The sequence below is a fragment of the Rhopalosiphum padi genome, chromosome 3, assembly GCF_020882245.1.
Source record: "Rhopalosiphum padi isolate XX-2018 chromosome 3, ASM2088224v1, whole genome shotgun sequence".
Taxonomy (NCBI): domain Eukaryota; kingdom Metazoa; phylum Arthropoda; class Insecta; order Hemiptera; family Aphididae; genus Rhopalosiphum; species Rhopalosiphum padi.
The window spans coordinates 78,903,499-78,929,290 of record NC_083599.1 but is presented as its reverse complement, the minus strand read 5'-3'; the positions used below and the strand labels follow the sequence as shown (position 1 = coordinate 78,929,290).

General features: G+C 29.6%; 3 protein-coding genes across 3 annotated transcripts; 1 reads left to right on the top strand and 2 right to left on the bottom strand.

Annotated features, from left to right (window-relative positions):
- Positions 1–1,840: 1,840 nt before the first annotated feature.
- Positions 1,841–2,659, bottom strand: LOC132925925 (putative nuclease HARBI1). Its single transcript, XM_060990281.1, has one exon. It carries the CDS (start codon positions 2,657–2,659, stop codon positions 1,841–1,843), a length of 819 nt encoding a protein of 272 aa, XP_060846264.1.
- Positions 2,660–13,253: 10,594 nt separating this feature from the next.
- LOC132927496 (uncharacterized) lies at positions 13,254–20,145 on the top strand. The gene is made up of 7 exons (XM_060992036.1): positions 13,254–13,645; positions 15,572–15,712; positions 16,131–16,283; positions 16,354–16,452; positions 16,772–16,882; positions 16,955–19,062; positions 19,624–20,145. Exons 1-7 carry the CDS (start codon positions 13,600–13,602, stop codon positions 20,059–20,061), a joined length of 3,096 nt encoding a protein of 1,031 aa, XP_060848019.1. The 5' UTR covers positions 13,254–13,599; the 3' UTR covers positions 20,062–20,145.
- Positions 20,146–20,845: 700 nt separating this feature from the next.
- Positions 20,846–21,727, bottom strand: LOC132925924 (uncharacterized). The gene has a single exon (XM_060990280.1). The coding sequence runs from the start codon at positions 21,725–21,727 to the stop codon at positions 20,846–20,848; it is 882 nt and encodes a 293-aa protein (XP_060846263.1).
- Positions 21,728–25,792: the final 4,065 nt, after the last annotated feature.

Below are 25,792 nucleotides of genomic sequence, written 5' to 3'. Positions count from 1 at the left end.
TATCATAAAATGATTCTGTCTCTTTAAGTTGATAGATCAAGGACTTTTCAATTGATAGTATAACGAGGGAACTTAAACGAATTTGTGAAATACTATTTCGAGAATAGGTTTTAATTCTTTTGAGGCAAGAGAAACTTCTTTCATTTGATACACTAGTTGATGGTATAGTCAAAATAAGAATAAATAACTTATAAACTTCAGGTAAAATGTCTTTCAATGTATCTTGTTCAATAATTTTAACCATGTCATAAATATGTAATAAATTTTGATATTTTACATTACTATACAAAACCTCCAATTCAACTTTTAATTTAATTATATCACAAAATATATTAGAATAAGTTAATTTCAAATTATTTAAAGCATTTTCTGGAAATTTACAAGAATATTCTTTAAATTTAGTTACATCAGCTAACTGTAAAAAAAGTAATTTATTTGTGTCTTGAAATCTAGTATTTAATTGCATTAGAATATTATCAATTATTTCATAAAATAATATTTTAAAATTTGATTGATTGTTAGATTCATTTCTTGTAGCTTTTGGAGGTTTTGTAAGAGTAATAGCTTGATTAAATAATTTTAAAAATTCAAACTCATTTCTTTTTTTATTTATAAGCTCACATGTTATATTTATTTTTCTTAAGCAAAATTCTATATCAAATGACTTATTTTGAAGAACGTTAAATAAATTGTCAGTATATATAAATATATTACTAAATATGAGTGCTAAAAAAGCAAATTCAAAAGTTTTTAAATTTTTTAAATGACCTATAGCACCACAAATAGATTCAGATGAAGATTTTGGATCATTGCTTATAGAATCAAAAACATTTATAAACCCTGACCACTCATTAACTACTGTATGTAAAATTTTTGAACGTGAAGACCATCTAGTTTGAACGAATTGAGGAATTCGTTTACCTACAATATTATCTACAACATTAGTACGTGAGGTGGAATTGTGAAAATAAGCAGCCATACCAGTTATATTAGCAAAAAATATACGACATTTAGCATTTATACTACAACCATGTTGCAATACTAAGGCCCTCCGCACACGAGGCGATTGTAACGCGACACGATGTATGCGATATATGCGATACGAGCGATTTCCTTTCAAAGTGAATGGGGATCCTCTAACGACGCAATTTGATAACGATGCGACTTCGACGCGACTGTGACGCGTGCGACGGACGACACGTGCGACCGGCAGTGCTGATCGCTTGGCAGTCGCGTCGCTCGAATTGCGAGTAATTACATTTTTTTCGTTGTATTATATTATTATTTTAACTATGGAGGCATTCAATATTAAATTTGTTGGTGAAATTGAAAAACATCCTGAACTTTATGATTTCTCTATGTCGGAGTATTCAAGACGAGATTGTCAAGACAAAGCTTGGCATGATGTGTCAATTGAAGTTAATTTATCTGGTAAGTGTACAAATTGATGCTAATTTTATTTTAATATATTAATAATTGTTTTTATTTGCAAACTAAATATTTACATATATAATTATATTCCACAAAACACACTAAACACGTTCCAAATATATAATATTATAAAATAGTATACTTTTACTATCAATTTTAATTTCCAGTCGTATTAAACCAAAATAATTGTTGATTATTTATTTTTACTTTGTTTATTTGCCAACCAATGGGACTTTCCAGTCCTCTTTATATTGTACACGCAACACGCTTCTTAAATAAAACAGAATAATAATATATACTACTTAAATAATGATAATATTAGTATATAATAAAAGCAATATGGAGAGAATACCAGTAAGAAGAATAGTTTATTATTTAGTTTATCATTATTATTATAAATGTTACTAATTTATATACAATTATTCCATTGCCATGGAAGAGATGCTTGTGGAGTAGTAAAGTATCGTGATAAATAATCTCTCAAATCATAACATGACGATTGATCGTTTACTGTTTTCTCATTTGAAGTCGAATATTCTGTAGTGAAGTTGTTGGTGTTACGCAGATCAACACTTTCTTCAAAGTTTCGCATTGCATACCGAATACCTTCCCTTTTACGGATAAAATTGTGGAGTATACAACATGCTTTTACGATATTATTGATTTTATCAACATCACGACAACGAATAGCAGTACTCAGCACTTGAAATTTTTCCGTCATCATACCAAATGTGCACTCAATCGTTTTCCTACCACGGCTTAATCGGTAATTAAATACTCTTTTAATGTTATTAAGAGTCCGTCTGGGGTAGGGTCTCATTAGATATTTCGATAATGGAAACGCTTCGTCTGCCACAAAATAATAGGGAAAGTTACAGTTATTGGTATCGTGAGGTAACTTTGAAGGTAACGGAATATCAAGTTGTGAGTGAGTTATATGATATTTCATTGCTGAAGCTCGAAATATTCCACCGTCACTGTTCCTACCTGCATATCCGGTTTCTACCATCGTAAAAAGGCCATCAGCATCACAACATCCCAATAATACTATCGAATTGTAGGCTTTATAGTTGAAATTACTTGAACCTGTATTCGGCAATTTCTCTATTCGAATATGTTTACCATCTATACTGCCTATACAATTCGGTAGATTCCACAAAGATTCATAACGTTCTGCAATATTTTTCCATTGATCCTTATTCGGTTTCGACATCCAATATCCATTCATCACATCCCATATTATCTGTGTCGTCTCTGCCACGATCTGACCAACTGTTGATTCTCCTCGGCAAAAGTACAAGCCTAGCGACACAAATGTACTCCCTGTAGCCAAATATCTGTAAAATAAATATGAAAATGCATTATATGTATGTTTTTTAGTGAACGATTGCAAAGAAAAATGGAGGAATTTAAGGACTACGTTTGTAAGAAGAATTAAAAACTCGACAAGTGGATCAAAAGCCAAAAAGCCGTATTATTTGAATGAGGCAATGCAATTCACGTTACCTTTTGTCAAAACATGTGCTATGCCTAGTGGAAATTTACCACCTATTCCCGATAAAGATTTTGAGACCGCCGATGTGTGGGAAAACTCGGAAATATCGGAGTATACTGAATCAAACCAGACGGACATCGTGTCAGTCTCATCACCAGATATGCTTCAACCACTATCCCCTCACCCTTCTACTTCAAATAGCATACCACTAATTACGACACAATCTGAAACTGAACGCGTTACTACTCCAGAATCGACATTTTCAAAATCCAAATCTACTCCAGGAAAAAGAGTAAAAAGAAATAAAAATATTTCCACTGATGTTGACAAAGCCTTTACCGAATATTTTGAAACCAAGAAAGCTAAAATAGCCGCTACTGCTTCTGATGTCAAGACAGATTCAGTGAAACAGTTTCTAAATAGTCTTATACCAGATCTCTTAACAATGTCAGATTCACAACTGAGAACCTATAAGCGCAAATCTATTGAACTCATTGACGAAATACTTAGTCCTCCCCTAATGAATAGTCATTCTTCAGTTGCTACTTATTTATCTTCGTTTTCGGACGAAAGTACGGTAATTTCAAATTACACAAACTTGTAGTCAATAATGTTTTTTTTTATTATGATTAAAATTATAAAGCCTAATGTTAAATAAGAAGTTAATGTTTTTTATTATGATTAAAATTATAAAGTCTTATGTTAAATAAGAAGTTAATGTTTTTTATTATGATTAAAATTATAAAGTCTAATGTTAAATAAGGATATGTTTTTGGTTATTAATATTATAAGGTTTATTATATTATAAATATTAAAAAATATTATTAAAACTATTATTATAAACATCATTGACGTACCTTAATGTGATTAATATTCGTTCTTCTGCACTCACACATTCTCTCATGTTAGTATTCTTCTGATAAATGGCAGGAGATATAATATCTACAATTTCTTTGTAGGATTCCTTTGACATTCTGTAAAATGCTATAAATTTAACGTCGGTTTCCTGAAGTTCTCTAGTCGCAACGAAAAGTCGACAGTGGTTATTTTTTTGAATATAAGGATGAATCCAAAATTTCCTTCTATGATTCTTTTCTTGCTTTTTTCTACCAACCAACTTTTTGTACAAATAGTACGTAACAATTGCTTCTTCGTCACTAGATGAACTCGACATTTTAAAAAATGTAACCAAAGAACTGCATAAACGTCAATAATCGACTGATTACAAGCGAATAAATACGTAAACAACGATAATAATAATCTCACAACAATCGCATCGTGTGCGCCCCCGTAATCGCACAAATTGCTTGTATCGTATATATCGCATAAATCGCGCAAGAATCGTGTCGCGTTACAATCGCCTCGTGTGCGGAGGGCCTAAATTTAATCTATGAGCTAAAAAGTGTGTAAATAAAGCATTAGGAGCAAGTTCTTTAACTCTAGCCTGTAAACCTGTTAAATGACCTGACATTACACATGCTCCATCATAACATTGGCCAACTAATTTATTTTCCACATCAAACTCATGTAAAACAGAATAAACCAAATTAAATAAACCTTGAGCCGTGCGATCTTCACTAACATTATGAAAACCCAAAAAACGTTCAACTAATTCAGATTTATCTGTAACATATCTAATTACAATTGAACACTGTGTTTTTTGACTGATATCTGTAGTATCATCAATTTGAATTGAATACAATTTACATTGCCTAATTTCATTTTTAATTTGATTTATTATAAAATCAGAAATACATGAAATTAAATCATTTTGTATGGACTTGGACAAACCTGAAAATGTGTTTTTTATACTTTTATAATGATTTTGTATTTCTTGAGAACACCTAACAATATGCATATCAAACAACTCTTTAAAATTCCCTTTGTTTAATGAATCACTGCTCTCATCATGACCACGAAATGCTAGCTCTTGTTTTCCCAAAAATATAACCAAATCAATTAAGTGCTCCATAAATAAACGATTCAATCTCACATTTTCATTATAATTTTTTTTAAACAAATTACCATGCTCATTAACAATATCTACTATAGTAAAACTATTTTTTTCTAAATGTTTTAATCCTAAATAGTTATGAATATGTCCTTTTGATGATTGATGTATTTGAATACTCCTAGATAAATTTTTTAAATCACAATAACCAATAGTATTCCGAACAGACTGAATTTTACCCAATAACAAACACGGCCAACAAAACAATTTTTGTAAATAATGACTTCCACATAACCATGAGTGTTGTTTATAAAAATTTAAATTAAATGATCTACAGAATACCTTGCTTAATTTTTTGTCAGGAGTCAAAACTGACAAAGCCGGCATAGGCCTACCTACCTTTATTAAATCATTTTTATTATTAGATTCCAACGTCGAAATGGCGTCTCTAATAATATAACAACTTCGTCTGTCACTGGATTCATATTCATAATGTTAAATGTTAAATGAAAAGCACAAGTTGACAATACAAGTAAAATTTAAACGAATTTAAACAAAAAAGCACGACACGAGCGACGACTGCTGACGACACGATCGAGATATAAAGTATAAACTAATAAACTAATAATGAAATTGGTTTCCTTAGGCGCTGTGACAATAATAACGGTTTATCGGTTTATGATTATGCAATAATATCTATATTATGTTATTGTTGAACGTGCCGCAGACATGATTGCGGGCTAACTATCTATTTTTAGTATCAGAGGCGATGAAAAAGTCGCCTCACTAAGATCATTGCGCATGCGCTATTCAGCTTATTTAACAGTCGCGCGCATTCGCGTACATTCGCATGTGTGTGTAATTAATGTACACAAGTTACAATTCTGAGGCGACGTTCAACGTCGCCTCTCTGACGTCATCGGAATATTTCCGCCGGCTGAAATATGAGCGTTGGCTTACGTAATTATTATTTCGTGCATTTCTTATCGGTTTATTGCTATTTTTTGGTAATAAACACGAAATAATATTATACTATAATAAAATAAATGATAATTCATATTATTAAAATTCGTAAAGAAGAATTTTTTTCAAATAAAATCATAAAAATGTTAAAAATTATTAGCGAAATGTTATTGTCAAGAAATATACTTTTAGCGTATTATTTGCTACAAAATTTTAGGTGAGGCGGCGCCTCACTTGCCTCACCCCCAAAGCCGCCACTGAAGTAGGCTAAAATATAAATATTTCTTACGATTATTTTTCTACTAATTAATTCATATTATATAGAGTTAGTTAGTAAAGTTATTTACCTGTTTTAAGCAAACCGAGACTGAAGATTTAATTTAATCACAATTTAATACTTGTACTGTCTTAGTGTCTTGTAGTAATAAACGTCGCTTAGAGCTGATAACACACTCAGACTGTACGGGCCGGGAACGAACGATAATAGTCCGTGATGCCCGATCACCAAAATACTTCGTGGTGCTACTCACACACCGACCGACCTGTGTAAAGGTGTGTATGTATGTATAGCGACTCAAAGGAAGTGGACGGGGTCGCCGAGCAAAACCAGAGAGTGCTAGTGTGTAGTGGTGTGTGTAGATGTGTATATGTGTGGGTGTGTACGCTTAAAACTAATGACGGATATAAGAAATAATTCAACAAAAATGGTAACAGATAGTAGGTAATTAAGTTGCTGTATTATACACAAATTTAATAATTATTACGAATACAAGAATATAAAACTCACAGCAACACCTAAGGGTATAAAAAGAATATAGTAATATGGCCCTCCTGGCCCAACAGGTAAAAATATAAAATCTACGGCCCTACTGGCCCAACAGGTAAAAATATAATAAAGATAATAATTAATAATATATAATCGGCCGCTCTGGCTCAACAAGCAGTGCCACTATATGGTCCTTTTGGCCCAGCAACTTAATAATAATTTAATTGTTTGTAAAAAATAATCAATAAATAGCAATAATATAAATAAAAACTCACAATTTGGTGGAGCGCAGTCTGGCCAGCTGGTCCTAGCTATACAAAAAAGGATAACACACACACACACGACAGAAAAATATAATAATAAAAACAAAATAATATTATAGATGGATGGTGATTAGCACCCGCACAATATATAAAATAATGTGTCGATTAGCGACACACAATACAAAATATAAATACACAATATAATAAACTAAGTGGCGATTCGCGCCTCACAATATAATAAAATGAAACTAAGTGGCGATTCGCGCCTCACAATATAATAAAATGAATACAAGTGGCGATTTGCGCTCACAAGAAATATAATTAGTACAAGTGGCGATTTGCGCTCACAAGAAATATAATTATATACTAACGGCGATTAGCGCACGTAATAATATAAAAGACGTGTTCTTTGTAGGTACTATGGAAACGAACTGCTGACCCGGGCGGCCGTGGTAAATAATAATAATCGCGCAGCCGGTGCGGCGGCGGCGATAATCTGCATATTATATAATTCACAAACGATAATAATTAGCACAGAAATAAAACAGTAAAAATAAATGTGATTGTGTGATTGTGTGTGTGTGTGCGTGCGGTCGGTGTCTGTTAGCGTTCGGCTCCAACATCCTCCCCCCGTTGAAAATTATGATTTTCAACCGAATCATGTTCTTCATGTGCTGGTAAGCGGCACAACTTCACGGTGGGTCGACGCATTTGCGCTCCAGTTGCTGTCCTTAACGTAACTACTCGTGTTAATCCATCAGCTCCTGGATGAGTTTCGATCACTAAACCTAACTTCCATCTTGTAGGTGGTAGGCATTCATCTTTTATGATCACCACGTCTCCCTTTTTTAGTTGGGTTCCCTTGCTTGTCCACTTTCCGCGAGTTTGTACCTGTGGAAGGTACTCCTTTGACCATCGATTCCAAAAGGTTTGCATAAGGTTCTGAACCAACTTCCAACGCTTAAGGGCACTTACTGGTTCCCTCGAGATGTCTGGTTCATCAGGAATCAACATTGGGCCTCCAATTAGAAAATGGGACGGGGTTAAAGCTTCAATATCGGATGGGTCACTGCTAAGCGGAGTAATTGGTCTTGAATTTAAGCACGCTTCTATTTGGCAAAGGAGAGTTCGCAGCTCTGCGCTGGTGAGTTTGTGTTCTCCCATTACTCTTTTTAAGTGATGTTTAGTGCTCTTTACTGCACTTTCCCAAAGCCCTCCAAAGTGTGGCGCTGAGGGAGGGTTGAAATGCCATTCGATTCCTTCCTTTACAACCTGGTCACTAGCCTTTTTCATCATGGATACCAGTTCCTTCTGAGTTCTTACTTCATTTTTTATAGAATTAAAATTTTTAGGATCCAGGCAAACACAATCACTTAGTAATTTTGTATTACTTATAAACCGTTTATCCAAGCTGTTTACACAAATATCATGTATATAATTAAATGTTTCAATTTTAAACCTATCAATTTGTGACATATTTGGCCGTTCATCTGTTGCTTTTTCACCAGACATTTTTTTTTTTTTGATACTCTACCTACAGATTTTCCCTCGTTAAAATCATTTTTTATAGTGAAATTACTACTATTTAATTCTAGCTCTTTATTTATTTCTGTAATAAAATGTTTAACTTTAGAATAAAGATTAATGAATTAACTATCAGCATTATCTCTTCTAGATCTAATTTATTTATGCAAATTGTTAATCATATTAAAAGCAGTTAGATAGTTTAATGACGGTGTTTGAAGAAATTTAGAAATAGGTGAGCTAATACTAAATATGTCCAGATAAATTGCTGCAGTCATAATCACATCAAACTTAGACCAATTTTGTAATAGAGTGCGAGCAGTGAATTTTGTTTTTGAATCAAATGTAGAGTGATTTGAAATTATTTCTAGCAAAAAATTTAAAAATAATAAAAATCTTGAATTTTTTATGTCAGTTTCATTAAATTTTATAATAGAGCTTAACGCTTTGTCTTTAATCCACCAACGTGTAGCACCAATTAAATTTAATCTCCTAAGTTTATCATTACTTGTATGAGTTTTTTTTGTTAAGTCAGACCAAACTTTCATTCTTTTGTAGGAATCTAATAAAAATGTAGATGATTGTTGTACTAAACCGAATAGAAATTCTGCATTTACACAACATTCCGATGAATCGACCATAACTAAATTCAAAACATGACCTACACATTGTGTGTATACACATAATGGATTCTTGTTTTTTAAATGTGATTGTAAACCATTGTATGTCCCTTTCATATTGGCTGCTCCATCGAATGAGCAACCTACAATTTTAGAAATATGTAAAGTTAATTTATGAAATTCACTTGAAATCAAATCATATAAGCCTTTTCCGCTGGAGTCATAAACTATTATCAACTTTAAAAGTTTTTCATGAACTTCATTATTTAAAACATATCTAACACAGATAGCAAGCTGGTCTAAAACAGAAAAATCTTGTGTAGAAATCTACCATAATACTAAACAGTTTAGCTTGTTTTATATCATTTAATAATTTATTTTGTATTATTTGACCAATGACTAAGATAAGTTTGTTTACAAAAGTTTTTGATAAAAAAGTAACCAATGATCCCCTTCCATGACCATTTTTGATGATTACCATTTTTAATATTACATAATTCTTTCTCTTTTTTCTTATTACTTAAATGTATACTGTTTTGTATATGCTCATTCAAAACTACATCATAATCTTTTATTAACCAAACTAATTCTTAAAAGTTACAGTGATTGACAGATCTGTCTTCTAAATTATAAGCAGCTTCATCTTTACCTCTATATGATAAACCTTGTCTACCAATAAATGTAATAATATCAATAAGTCTTTTAACAACTAACCGTCTACATTCAACTTCTTTAATATTTTAAAGAAGAATATTTTATTAATTCTTAATAGCATTAATATTGATACAACTACCAATATCGTTTTTTAAATTTGCTTGAAGCAAAGAATAAGCTGCTGCACAATGAGTTTTAGATATTTCATGCTTCTTAAGTGTACCATATATACTTTTTGGATTATCAACTAACAATCCATTTACTAAATTACTAACATTTTCACGAGTACTACCAAAAGTCATACAAGTAGTACAAAATATTTTTTTATAATATGAACAATAAGACAGCCATTTTCTATTAATTTTATCATTATTATTTGTTGTTTGAAAATAAACCTTATTCGGATCAAAAGGAAGTTTATCATCCAAATCCAATGAGAGTGGTTGAATTGGATGATTTTTTAAGAAAGCCAATTTTACTTCTACTGAACTTCTGTAATCTGGCATGATAAAAAATGCAACATTACCTATAACAGAAGTAGAGCTAGATTCCTGGATAGTGGATTCTCCATTTTCATAACTTGTTTCTGGTTTACACTGTTCAGCTGAAGTACAAATGTTTTGTATGTTGTTCTGACCTAAAGCATCTGGTTCACAAATTCTATCTGTGGTTTTTTTCTCCTAATGAAAATTAGAAATAGTCAATAATATACTTATTACATTATAATAATTAATTTTACCTTTGATTCAGAAGAAATTATACCATAAGTAACTTTATCTTTATTTGAAGATGAAACTTTGAATTATCATTTGTGATTACCTTTGAAAAGAATAACTTTTTTTGTTTTGGGTTAGAACCGGCTTTGAGTAACATTTGTTGTTCTTTTAGGCGACGTTTTTCCGCACCACTTTTCAATTTCGTATTCATTTTAAACCGTAAGGTAAAAAAAAATAACAACAATTTAAATACATTTTATATACTTGTTACAGGTGCTTACAACAGTTACTCGTAATTAAGTATTTTGTACACCTTTATTATTTATTAAGCTCCGGTGCGTTGATACGAACAACTCATGACTCGTAGCAAACTGTCAATAACGAGTTAACTTCGGCGTGCGTAGCGGTCCCGTATGGCGTATATCGGTATATATTTAACGAGTGAGAGGTCCGAACGCATAGACGAAACTTAATGTATAATAGTCTCGCTATCAACATTTCTTTTGTGTGCTGTATCTTATCGGTGTTTCTTATGCACAGAAATTCAATTCAATTTTGTAAAATTTATTTTTAGATAAATGCGGGAATAACGATAGTTGCCCGCAGTCGAATTATATAATACATCAGCTATTATAATATCTGTATTAATTGGGGTGTGTGTGTGTGTGTGTGTGTGTGTGTGTGTGTGTGTGTGTGTGTGTGTGTGTGTGTGTGTGTGTGTGTGTGTGTGTGTGTGTGTGTGTGTGTGTGTGTGTGTGTGTGTGTGTGTGTGTGTGTGTGAGTTTACGAAGGGTACGCAATGAGATCCACTATATGGAAAATGAGCAGCGTTGTGAGATCCTTTTTCGTTCCGAGATCCGAAATGCCAGATCTCGTAACGTTTATATCAAATATACGATCCCAATGTGATATATTACTATGTCCACTGAAAATTGGTCGGATCTCACAAAGTATAGAAAATAAGAATTGTGTGTGTGAGCTAACGCTGGTGGATTCCTCCCAGAATGCGCCACTGTCGAGTGTGTGTATATAAAATATTTAATTGTGCACACGCTGCAATAGAAAACTACTGATTATCCGAGATCCGGTTATCGGCAACGTCGCAATTTAACTGCCTATAAAAATAATATTATAATGCTTTTAATTTTCATAGACGGTAGAGACGAAAAGTGGTTAATCAGTTGCCGATAATTTAAACTCCAGCGGACTTTGCCATGCTTGTATTTATATTTGGCGTTCGTCGTACAATGATTTTAAAAATTAATCAATTCACAAACGACAAAACTCAGCTATCGTAAATTTTAGTCACTGACGTAATTTTTGTGGGACAAGAAAGCACTTGCATTCCATGCAACTTTTTTGGGGGGCAATAGTATTATTTTACCCCCAACCCCAGATATTCCAAATATTTTATAAATTAACTCTAATTAACTTTTATTACTTATCAAGGTTGTAACCAGGTGGGTCAGATCACCACCACTAACAACACATTTTTGCAAGCCTATATACGTATTAAACTTGTTAGTCAAGATACATATATATATTATATTCAAAATACCACCCAAAAAAAAAAAAAGAAAAATGTAAGCAAAACCTTGGTACTTATTATTATTAATCAATAAAGGTACCTACAATTTGTTATACATAGACTATATTAAAGTATATTTAAAATATTTGTGTATGCATGGTTCAGAGTTTGGATTTTGATGAATAAATTATTTTCCTCTAAAGTTTTTATCTAGTAATGCCACTGACTTAACTATTTTATAAAATGAAATGAAATCATTGAATATGGTAATTGTGTTTAAACTAACACAACCTTCTCACGAAATGTATAGGTATAATACGTTAAATGTACACTGCTACGGATCTCGTGACGTGCCATTTTACATTTGGTATTTTGGTATTAATATGATCTTAAAATAAATAAATTTACATAATGTGGATCTCGCAGAGTACTATAACTACCTAGTGTGTGTGAGGTATTAATATGATATTTTTAAACGGATCTCGTAACGAATGCCAATCAATAGATATAATGTGAATCTCGCAGAGTACTATAACTATCTAGTGTGTGTGAGGTATTAATATGATATTTTTAAACGGATCTCGTAACGAATGTCGAAAAATAAATAAATTTATATAATGTGGATCTCGCAGAGTACTATAACTACCTATTGTGTGTGAGGTATTAATATGATATTTTTAAACGGATCTCGTAACGAATGCCAATCAATAGATATAATGTGAATCTCGCAGAGTACTATAACTATCTAGTGTGTGTGAGGTATTAATATGATATTTTTAAACGGATCTCGTAACGAATGTCGAAAAATAAATAAATTTATATAATGTGGATCTCGCAGAGTACTATAACTACCTATTGTGTGTGAGGTATTAATACGATATTTTTAAACGGATCTCGTAACGAATGCCAATCAATAGATATAATGTGGATCTCGCAAAGTACTATAACTACTTAGTGTGTGTGAGGTATTAATATGATATTTTTAAACGGATCTCGTAACGAATGTCGAAAAATAAATAAATTTATATAATGTGGATCTCGCAGAGTACTATAACTATCTAGTGTGTGTGAGGTATTAATATGATATTTTTAAACGGATCTCGTAACGAATGTCGAAAAATAAATAAATTTATATAATGTGGATCTCGCAGAGTACTATAACTACCTATTGTGTGTGAGGTATTAATACGATATTTTTAAACGGATCTCGTAACGAATGCCAATCAATAGATATAATGTGGATCTCGCAAAGTACTATAACTACTTATTGTGTGTGAGGTATTAATACGATATTTTTAAACGGATCTCGTAACGAATGCCAATCAATAGATATAATGTGGATCTCGCAAAGTACTATAACTACTTAGTGTGTGTGAGGTATTAATATGATATTTTTAAACGGATCTCGTAACGAATGTCGAAAAATAAATAAATTTATATAATGTGGATCTCGCAGAGTACTATAACTACCTATTGTGTGTGAGGTATTAATACGATATTTTTAAACGGATCTCGTAAGACGTGAAATCAATTATCAGTAATCAGTAATCACTTCGATCGCCTAGTGTCGTACTGTAACAACGTGTTGTTCTGTGTTAATGTTTTAAGCTTCTACACATTTTGTCTTTAACTCCCAACGTGAAATAGTTGTGCTCTTTAGTTCTTTTAAATTATCTTTTATTAAAATTATGCATACAAGAAAACAGCGTTTTGATATGGAGGAACATTTTAAAGGTAAGAATATTATTATTGGTACCTATGATAAAATTATAATTTTTATACATTTATTTTAATATAAGTAGATATTTTAACACTGTGTTTTGCCCTTTAGATTTATAAATGAATTGTAATTAATAGGTAGTTCATCTATCTTCCTATTATACTGAATAGGTAACTAAGTAGGCATTTATATCAGAATTCTCTATTGCCAATAAATTCATAAATCTTAGTTCTTATTCAACTATTATTATATTATTGTGAATTTACCTACCTACCTATCATTTATTTTTAATTTGTTTAGGTAGGTACTGAATATTTGATAATATACTACTTTTAATTTTTTCATTATTTAGAAAGTTATGAACAGTCATGAATTTAAAAAAAATTTTTTTATTATTTTCATCTTTTGTTAGTTAAACTGTCGAGTATCATTAACTTGAACTTTGCAATAAAGCACATTTTTTTTCTTGCCCGATGAAGTGTGTTAAGTTGTGTTTGAGTATAGATGTACACTGACCAAGTTAATGATAAGGAGTTGAAAGGTTAAAACAAAATAAATTTCACTGATATATACTTTTATTTACCCTTCATCGCCAACTATTTAAGGAATACATTATAATCATTCACATAAAAGAGTTCTTGAGACTACCTACTGCATATATATTTTTTTTTTAATTGAGTAATCTTAAATAAATTATATTTACCTTCTACTTTTTAAACAATTTTCAATTCTTTAAATTTAAATAAAAATATATTTACCTACCTACTTACCTACCAACAAATGAACAGTCTTGTTAAGTATTCAAATACTATTATTTAAATACTTTTTTTGTATTTCAAATAGGTATTTTTAAAATACTTTTTGACCAATGTATTTTAAATACTTAAAAAATACATTTTTTCATTCTTATATTCTACTCCAATTTCAATTTCTTATATTTTGTAATGTACTGTTTTAGATTTTGTTTTAAACATTTAAAAGAACATTTTTTTTTTTTTTTTTTTAAATACAGCTCAAAGATTTAATTCATATCTATTATAATATACAATATGCCAATATACTGTTCTACTAATATATTATAATATTTGTGTGCTTTATTATTATGATAATAAATTATTTATTATGCATTATAAAGTAGCTGAATCTTAACTTTTCATAATTAAATAAGTTATAAGTAATAACTGAACAAAAATAAATATTTAAATATAAAATTTATTAAACTAAAAAAAGTATTTGTTAAAGTATTTTGATTTTTGAATACTTTTGAAAAGTATTCTTAACAAGACTGCAAATGAATATTAATAAAAAAAATTTCAATTAGTTTTACCTGTTTTATTAAATAGCTCATTCATAATAAATATTATTTTATTTGTTAAGCCCCATGAGGAAATTACTCTAAAATATTAAATACCTATACCTAGTTAATTGCATGTAGTACCTAGGTCGTGGTATCTTCAAAATGAAAATTTACTTATTTTAGGTAACTAATATAAATTACATTTTAATTTTATCACTTTTTTACTACCTTTTTGTAAGTAATTTATTATTTTGATAGTTATTTAAATAAATAATTAGAAGCTCCCTTTGTATTTCAGTGTTTCCCGTGATCTACCATTATAGAGGATAACAACGCTAGTTGCTAGTATCCATTATTTTTAAGTTAACACTTAGGTATAAGGATTGAAAAATTAAATAATGTCATGTAGAACTTTTCTACATAGGTATTAAATACATACTCTATATGATAGATAGAAATCCTATCTATGTATATATGATTTATACAATTTTAAATTGTTTTGATAACAAGTCCTAGTAAAGACATAACTATATTTATTTAAAAATAAGAGAACTGTTGTTTTAATTATTTAAATAAACAAGTTTTTACTTAAATTAGTTATTAGTAGTATTTATATTATATTCATTATCTTTATTCGTGACAGATTGGTTAGCAGTACGTTTTAAGGATGATAATGTATTATATATGTGCCCAAACACAAACATAACAGCAAAAATTGGATCTTATATTAAGATTAAATGGATGGACGGTTATAAATATAAAGCAAAACTATTAAAGAAAGGAAGTAAGTTCTAACGTTATTTCTATTTATAAATAATTTTGAATACAAAACTTAACTTAGACATTTATATTATTTTATGCATATTTTTATTTTGTTAATAAAACATCTAAGTAGGTATATAGTGTTATTTTTAATTTTGATCATTTCCACTTACTAGCCACAATTAAATCTCTATATTTAAATAGTACAAAACCATATGATTATTGTTAAATTAAAAAATAACAATGTACCTACCTATTTGTTTAAGCGTAGGTACTATACCTAATAGTGCGTATGTATGAATCTTTATAAAAAGTAGCTTGAATTTTTTAAGTTTTAAAAGAAAACTAACAATTGTTTTTTAATCTTCTATTAGTAAAAATTTAATAAATAGTATCATATTTTATCACTTTAAAAATTGATTGTTTTTTTTAATTTTAAGATCAAGAAGATGTTAAACATTTTCTTTCTGAGATGGGTGAACAATTTGAGATACATAAAACTGTGTTAAATGTAACTGATCAAAACAAAGATCATAATGATAAAATTTCTAAAACTATTACAAATATTCAATTGGATGAAATAAAAAATACAGGTAAATAAAACCCTTAATTTTCATGTATATATATATTTTTTTTATTAAAAATGGAATTTGTGTCCTTCAGATTGTAAAAATGCATTATATGAGACGACAATTAACACACATGGTGGCCAACAAAATGAAATTGAAAACTTATTACCAATGGCCAATCTTTCTAACGAAGGTAAATTATTTTAACCTTGTGTCTCTCATTTGCTTGCTAATATTATGACATTTGTGGTATACTGGGTTACCATAATCAAAATTAGAATGGATACTATTAATAACGATTACTACACTTATCTATTAAATATTGTAATACAGAAGAATGTTGTGTGTCACATGAAGCTATGCTAGCGACTGACATTATGTCGTATGAGTGACAACCCAACTTCTAAACATACATAACCAAAAACTATTATCATTCGAGGAATAAACATGCATTACAGTCCTCCTGACTTAAGTTTACAATATATATATTAATATTAATGTGTGTCCATCAGGTTGTAACAATTCATTATTTGAGACGATAACTGACATAAATGATTACCAAAAAAATGAAAAATCTAATGAAATTGCAAACTTAGTACCAATGGAAAATCTTTCTGACGAAGGTAAATTATTTTGACCTTATGTCTCTCATTTGCTTGCTAATATAATAACATTAATTTTTATTTTATTTATAGCAAGTTTTAAATTAAACAAATTCTTTGGAACTAATCAGTCTAATACAACCACTGAACAAATTCTTCTTCCGTGTGATGACGATGAATTTGAAAAAAACCTATCTGACGGTTTCAGTTCCTATGAAGAACATGATTCAGGTTCCGAATATCTTCCATATGGTGAAAATAAATCAGACAAATCAGTTGCGTCACAGCAGATTCCAAGTTCATCTCATGTAATGGACTTATCATTCAGCACGTCATTATTAGATGAAATGAATAGTTCTAAATCGGAAAAATCAGTTGGTACAGAGCTTGTACCTAGAACATCGCATATTATGACGTCATCATTCACGACCACAGTATTAGATGATATTAATAGTTTTACATCTGATAAACTAGTGGCTCCAGAGCTTATTCCAAGTTCATCTGAAATATACGTATCAATGAATACTGTGCCAATGAAAACTGTTTCCAGAAATTTTAGTTTAGTTGCGGAAGTAGAAAAAAGTAAGAAATCAAATTTAACAAACAAACGTATTTGGGATAAATTAGATCATTGCCTTTTTTGTGAAACTGATGTTACAAATTTTACAAGGCACATAATTAGAAAACATAAGTCCGAAATTGAAGTATCAAAATATGAAGCATTACCCAAAGGCTCAAAAGAAAGATTAGCTTTGGCCGATTCTCTAAGAAAACGCGGAAATTTTTTGAATAATGTTGCAGGTAATAAAATTAAGCCAGTCCGTCGCCCATATGAATTTAGTACTTCATCAGTTATAGCTGGTGACTATTTACCCTGCAAGTATTGTTATGGTATGTACAAAAAAAAATATTTATCGCGTCATATAACAGTATGTTCAAAATATGTAAAAACTGATAAAGAAAAAACATGCAAAGCTCAGTCAAGTGGACAAAATATGTTGGTGGCATTTATCGGAAATAACAAACAGCTCGAAGAAACGGTATTTCCAAGAATGGCGAGCGATGAAATCTCTTTTGTGGCAAAATCTGACCAGCTAATAACTTCATTTGGAACTCGTTATCTCAAAAGTCACAAAGAAAAACATTTAATAGCAGTTGTTTCACAGAAATTAAGGACGTTAGCCAGATTTTTGATAGCCATGAGAAGTGAAAATAGTTCAATTTCTACCCTAAAAGATTGTCTTTTACCTCATCATTTTGATCTTGTGATAAAATGCTCAAAAAAAGTTGCAAGATACGATGAAAAAAACGATAGCTTTGGTTCACCATCCGTCATTTTGAAACTTGGTCAAATGCTTAAACAGTGCTGCGATTTGGCTGAATTTTTATTTTTAAAGCAGAGTGATAGTTTAAGTCCTGACACATCTCAAAAAGAAAGAGAATCCATCAACAATTTTAAATACATGATAGAAAAACAGTGGTCTTTTGAACTTTCAACTAACGCATGCAAGGAAATATATCAAAATAAGTGGAACAAGCCAGCTATACTTCCGTTGACATCAGACATTAAATTATTTAGAGATTACATTATTAGTGTGGAAAAAGAGGCGTATCACTCACTTAAATTAAATCCAGATAATATGTCAGCGTTTAAAGAGCTCCAAGAAAGTATAATGGTACAAATTGTATTGCTTAACCGGCGTAGGGCTGGAGAAGTGCAACGTATCCTATTAGATACTTACATCAATGCACCGTCAGAAGTTTCTCAGGAAGAAATTAGCCATGCGCTGTCTCCGGTTGAATTAGAACTTACTAAAAGTTTTAAAAGAATAGTAATCCGCGGAAAGCGTGGACGAGGTGTTCCAATTTTGTTCACAATACATCAGCAAAAGCGTTTGACTTTTTTATTGAAACTTAGAGAATCTGCTAGCTTTATAAACAATGAAAACCCATTCTTATTTCCTTTAACACAATGTTCTACTAGTTGTATGAGAGCTTCTGATGTTATTCGAAAATTTGGTCAAAAATCTGGGGCAGAGCATCCGGAAAATATTACTTCAACTCGTCTGAGAAAACACGTTGCCACGGTTTCACAATTGCTCAATTTATCTGATGGCGATATAGAACAACTTGCAACATTTATGGGTCATACGAAAGACATTCACAAACATTTTTATAGACTGACTGATAATGCATTTCAGGTAAATATTTTACACCTACCTATTTTAATATTTATAAACATTTTTTGTTAATTTAATGGAATAATTTTGTAATTTGTTCAACAGAAAATTAGATTAATAACTTATTCATATTGATTTAATACAATTTCCTTAAAATCAAGTATAATTTTGCACGGGTTATATCAAAACTAAATATAATATATAAAGCCTGGGCAAATTAAGATAAATATTTTCTTAAGAATTTAATCTTTTCTTTTAATCAGATTTTAAGTAAAAATATATTTTCGTATTAATTAAATGTGCAGTAACTTAAATTATATTAATAATAATAATAATAATTTGCTTTAGTTTAATAGTTATCATGCTTTCAATATTATCATACATTAATGTATGGTTGACAGCTAAATGTTGGTTAAATTATTAAATGTATATTTTGTACATTCTGACCCTTTGATGTATCTAATGTATTTATAATCTGAAGCATAATTGAATAATCAAATACAATATTATATATTTATATACTAGTTGATAACTAAAAACATTTCTTAACGATTATTTTATTTAAATCAAACTGATTTGCAGGTAGCAAAAGTCAGCAAACTGCTGTTACTCATGGAAAAAGGCGAGGGCCAGAAGTATCGCGGGAAGACTTTAGATGAGATCAACATCAGTGCTAATGATTTAGTTTCTGACGAAGATGAAAATGAAGCGGATGATGATTTACAAGAAAAGGACTCCTCCCCAGACCTCGATCTAATAAATGAATTAAATACAGAAGAACCACGTTCAGTTATAAAAAAACAAATGTTAAACAAAAATATTAAAATTATACCGTGGACCGACAATGAAAAACAAATAATGACTAAACATTTTAAAAATAACATTTTTTTAAATAAAGCTCCCAAAAAACATGAATGTGAAAATTTTGCAAAACAAAATAAAATTAATAAGCCTTGGAAAAAAATAAAAGATTTTGTGCACAATGCTGCCAATAGCTATAAAAATAAAAATTTGAAGTAATAATCATCAAGTAATATTACTATTTACTATGTTATTATTCAATTTTTTGCAAGCTGGTTAATTTTATAATAAATACAGATATAATCATTCCAGTTATGTGTTATTATTTTAATATTAGAGTGAATTGACATATTATCAAACTTAGCATTGAGACTATTATACCTATCCTATCTTAATGCAGTGGCAATAGAATTGCCTTGTTACACATAGCACGCGTGGTGTAGTTAATTAATTGATGATTGAAATGATTTGGCAACAGCGTATGGATCTAATAAGCACTATGCTTTAAAATATTGAAACACATATGGATCTCGTAAGTTATAGATTTTACTCTTTAGATCTCTCAACGTAATAAAATAACTTTTTCACACTCTGGATCTCGCAATGAAAGTTGATAATTAAAATAAACTCAAGTGTTCTTATAATTTTATTTGTGTGTTATGGTCAAAATATTTTTAAATTATTTTACTACCAACTCCCATGTTGATACGACGTTTCTGAATGGTGGATCTCGTTAGGATGCATTTACCATACGGATCTCACTTTATACAATGCGTATGTATGTGTGTGTGTGTGTGTGTGTGTGTGTGTGTGTGTGCGGTCGAAGGCAGAAGGACCCATGAGCAATTATTATATTTTATAACGTTATTATTACGATTCAGTTTTTAGATAAACGTTGATAATACTCATTTTATTTTATAAATCTAAAATCAATAAAGAGCCCTACAAAATATTAAGACATGTTTAAATACAGTTACTAAATAAATGTTAATCTTATTTAAATTTAAAATATGAACATGAAGACACAACACATAAATAAAATGTTATCTATGTATACCAATAGATCAGATGTTATTTTATTAAGTATATTAAATGTTTTTAACCTAGCAAAAAGCCTCTCAATATGTATTCTTACACCAGCAACATTAGAAGTGCTTAGAACTTCTTCCTCGGTAAATCTACCATTATGGAGCATGGGGGGAATTACAAGAATACTATTTTGATCATCAACACCTGTTTTTATCCCTGGAAACCCCTTATCCGCAAGAACCTGGTCACCAGGTTCAAGTTTATTCAAAAAACCAGAATCGTTAGTGATATAACTCTCACTGGATCTACCACCATACGATTTAGACAAAAAGCTAACCATTCCATTTGGTGTAATGGCAACAAGTACTTTAATGGTATATCCTCCTTTATAATGTGAATACATACAAACCCTCTGTTCCACAGTTTTAGGCTGTTCTGTCCGAATTTCTGTGCAGTCAATAATGCACCTACAATTTGGATAATTTTTTTTAAAAACTTCTGGTAACGTTTCTATTATTGTACTTTTACATGGCCAAAATATTAAATGTTTACATTTCTGACTTGAAAAAACTCTGCTAACAGTTGTTCTGTGAATTGAAAAAAATGAGCTTAAGGATGAATACGTTAGCCCAAGTTTTAATTTCATTAAACAAATTAAAAGAGTATTTTCCTTACTAATAATTAATCTATTACTTTGAGGTAAAAGTCCCAATAAAAAGTTAAATATTTGAAAAGTTGTGCCAGTTAAGTCTTTTAATGAATTTTCTGACTTGATTGAATCATATCCATGAAATGCAATTTTAGAAAAACAAAATGTTGATTGTTCAAAATCTAACCCACAAGATTTTTCAACCATTGTAGGTATAATAAAGATATGAAATGATTTAGGTATTGATAATTGAGTGTTAACACTATTACCATTAAAATCACAAGAAAAAATAAAATTATCATCAGGCACATCAAATGCTACTTGTGTACAAATACTAACTGAAGTATTTATATTATTTTGATCCACAATAAGGGGTAAACCTCTTAGAACTTCATCAGTATTGTTTGATTGATTTTCAATAGTTAGGGTTTCACGATTAATAGCTCATTCATATCTTGCACTTTGCTGTAATGGATCATTCAATTTTTTTTTGTAAAGTTTTGGAAATATTGTTGGTATATATGAAGGGCTCCTTGGATCAAGTGATTTCCTATTTCCAACAAAATGAGCACTACAAATGACACTATTCTTTGTAGGTATCCAAGGTTTTCCATTAATACTACAACAATGTAACAAATAATTAAAATAAATACCTAACTTTATATGACTATCAATGTATAAAATTGTATTTCTTGTATTGTATTTCTCTGTATTGTTTTTCTTTTAGCGAATACGAAGTCCAATTTTTTTATTATATTATATAGACTAGTACGTTTGAAGTTTGGAAGCGATGGATCTTCGTTCACTTCGTGTAATATTTTATCGATCGTTGGTAGTTCACGACGCAACCAAATAGCATGTACCTTTTGCCGTAATCCATTGCGATCTAAATCGTTAATTTTATCGAAAAGAGATTTCTTTGCACGCTTTTTGTTAGGAGAACTGACAGTTTTCGTCCTTTTATACTCTGCTATGGTTCTGCTGATTGTTTGACTATCTATATCCGTGGTTTGTGATATGTTAGTAATCATGTCATCATACTTCACATCCGAAGATTGCGATATAATATCTTTGTACATATTGATGACAATGATCTTTTGACCGCTGCTTACATACTGTAAGAAAAAAATATTTATGAATATATACAATATGTTCAATGTATAAGAGAAGAATATTTTAAATTTTTTTGATTATTTTAACAATGAGACAATGACAAAATAACTTTTATAGTTTGAAAATCACTGATCTACCAATTATGGTACTCGGTCAAAATATCCAAATGTATCTGTTTTTCCGAAAATAAGTATTTGATCCTATTTTATTTTATTTTACATTTCTTTATTTATAACATTTTAGTTGTTTTGTCAAAATGTCAAAATTCTAAATTTTTTAAATGCAATCGCTAATTTTATTAGAAAATAAATACAATTTTTTTAAAAACTATTTTATTAGCAAATTTATTTAAGTAAATAAATAAATTAATTAAGCATATTTGACTAATATGTGTATTGTGTGCAGTATAATTTGACATTTGTGATATTGTTACTATTATTATATTAGGTAGGTAGTTTTTTTATAATTAAATAATTTGATATTTGAGCCAATTCCATTAGAAAGTAAACTGTAATGTACTTATTTTCGGAAAAACAGATACATTTGGATATTTTGTCTTTGGATATTGTGACCGTTGGATATTTTGTCCGTAAATATTTTGTCCTTGGATATTTTATCCTAGATTCAACAATTATGTAGCATAATAAACCAATAAAAAAATGTTTTACTTACTTTGCCTTTTTTATTCTTTGTCTTTGGAGAAATTGTAGACATTTTGTCTGGCTGTGAAATGTCACGAAATTCACTTGGCCCACTCATGGTACACAAACTTATAAAAAAATAATAGTAAAAAACGTTAAACACAAACACAGTCACGCGTCGTCACGAAATGAACACAAATTCCGCAGTCGCACGGGACAGTAAACGTTGTTTATTGTTCAAAATGTAACGGTTAAGAGGCCGTTCTGGTAAAAGTGAAACGTATACAACGCTCAAGAGATGGCGTTGAATTTCATATCGCCGCGGCGGCGGTCACCCGTAACCACGCCCACTTTTACCAAAGAGGGGCTACGCGCAATAGTCTCAGGAGCGGCACATTATTATTTCACGGACCGCCGTCTAGAACGTTTCGCGTCAATGCTATTTTGTATTTATATTACTGGGGTAATTTGAACTTTGAATTTGATAAGCGCACGCTCGCTTGCGCGTTCATAAACTAATTTTACGATATTATTTATCGTATTATTGATTGAAGTTTCTGTTCCCTAAATATGTATGGAAATACTTAAACTAAACTATAAAAGCTATTTTACAACGTATAGTTATTATTTAAAAAGCTATCAGTAACAATTTAATAATACTAATAATTTATAAATTATTGCCATCGATTAATATAACGTTATGAATAAAATATAATTACAATTTAATTTATAGTTATAAATATAATAAATGTACATACAAATTAAACAAATCAATATATTAATCACTACATTCATTCATATAAATAAATACATACATTATTAATTTTGATGGTTTTAAACCATTTCATGCTACAAATTCGGATAATTATTGTTTTTTTTTTATGACACTGAAAGTTTATTATTTCCAAACGCATCAAACTCTTGATTTTTAATGTACAAGTACCTATAGCTGTGTTTATGAGACCGAAGTATTAAATTATATGGGTAGGTAATGCTAGAAAAAAGTCTTGCCAAAAAGTTTGATACAAAAATGTGTCCACAAGTATAGTTAATATAACTACTGCAACGAAGAATATCCCCATCATTAGCACCAACACGCCGTAAACCAACCCCATAATTTAAAAAATTTGTCTTCCACCATTTTTCCAAAAATGTTTTTGTCCATCAAATATTGAAATTGAATACCTTGGTATTCTCTGATAATAAACCTAAGAAAATACATTTTATTTATAAATATATGACCCGGAAATTCATGTATTAAAAATTAGTTAAAAAAGCATGCACTAATACACACTTAAAATCGTCAAAACATGTAGATAATATGTCTCTAATAAATATAGATATCGAATCGAATTAAAAAAAAAAATACCTTTTAAATAATACGATTTTACTTTCAATTTATGTTTATTTAAAATGCAATATAATAATATAAATATTTGACAATTTTATACTTTTTACCTCGTAGATTTAAAAAAAAAACTAAACATATTATAGTTGAATAAAAAATGTATAAAATAATATAAATGAATGTACTATATGTATTCATAAATTTATCTCAAATATTAGATACCAATAGACGAAATTGGTGTGTATTTAAAATATATCAAATCCTATTTAAAAAAAAATATTTATTTTTTCATTACCTATCGAAATTTGGTAACAAAAATTTATTGTAATTGCTGAAAAATAGATTATATACACTAAACGATAAAATTATTGAAAAATATGCAAAAAATTCAAAATAAAATGTCGTATTACGATTATGTTTGTCGTTTTATTTATTTACAGTTATAAATCTAAGTAGGTATGTACGTGTAAGCAAGTAAACATGAATCACTGTTAGGTATACTAATTTAATTTTGTCACAATTATTTTCTCATTAAATTTTTATTTTATTATGTTTATGTACGTATATGAATGTTTTTATTATTTTTATTTTTGTGTCTGTCATCACGTTTTAGAGTAGTAATAGTGCTTCGATTTTTGACTTCAGTCCCTCTTTGAAAAGGAAATTGAATCTAGTTGGTACTTTGTGGTCAAAAGTAAAATATGCTGTGCAGTAGTTTTCAAAAGCGTCAGGAAAAACCTTGAAAAAGTAACGGAAAAACGGGAATTTTTTTCTTGAAATATCGATAAAACAAATTCGGCTTTCAAAAAATCTTTAAAATTTAATATAAGATTTATTATAAGTTGTTCTTATGGTAGTAAAAAAAAAAAATCAAAAATCGTTAGTCACATTTTTTGCTTATAAGCATTAAAAGTTCAAATGTTTACAAAATATATCAAAATTGCGAACATTTGCAAGGCATTTTGAAGTTGAAAATTCATAAAATTTTTGTAATAATTTATATCTAAGGTTAAAAAAGCACAACCAAAGGTTATCCATAACTTTTTCTTCAAATAACTATAAAAAAAATTCCAGCGTCAATATAGAAAAATTTTTATGAGCATATGAAATTAATTTGTTTACGAAATCAAGTAAAATATTGTACATCACAATTATTTAAATATAAGTTAT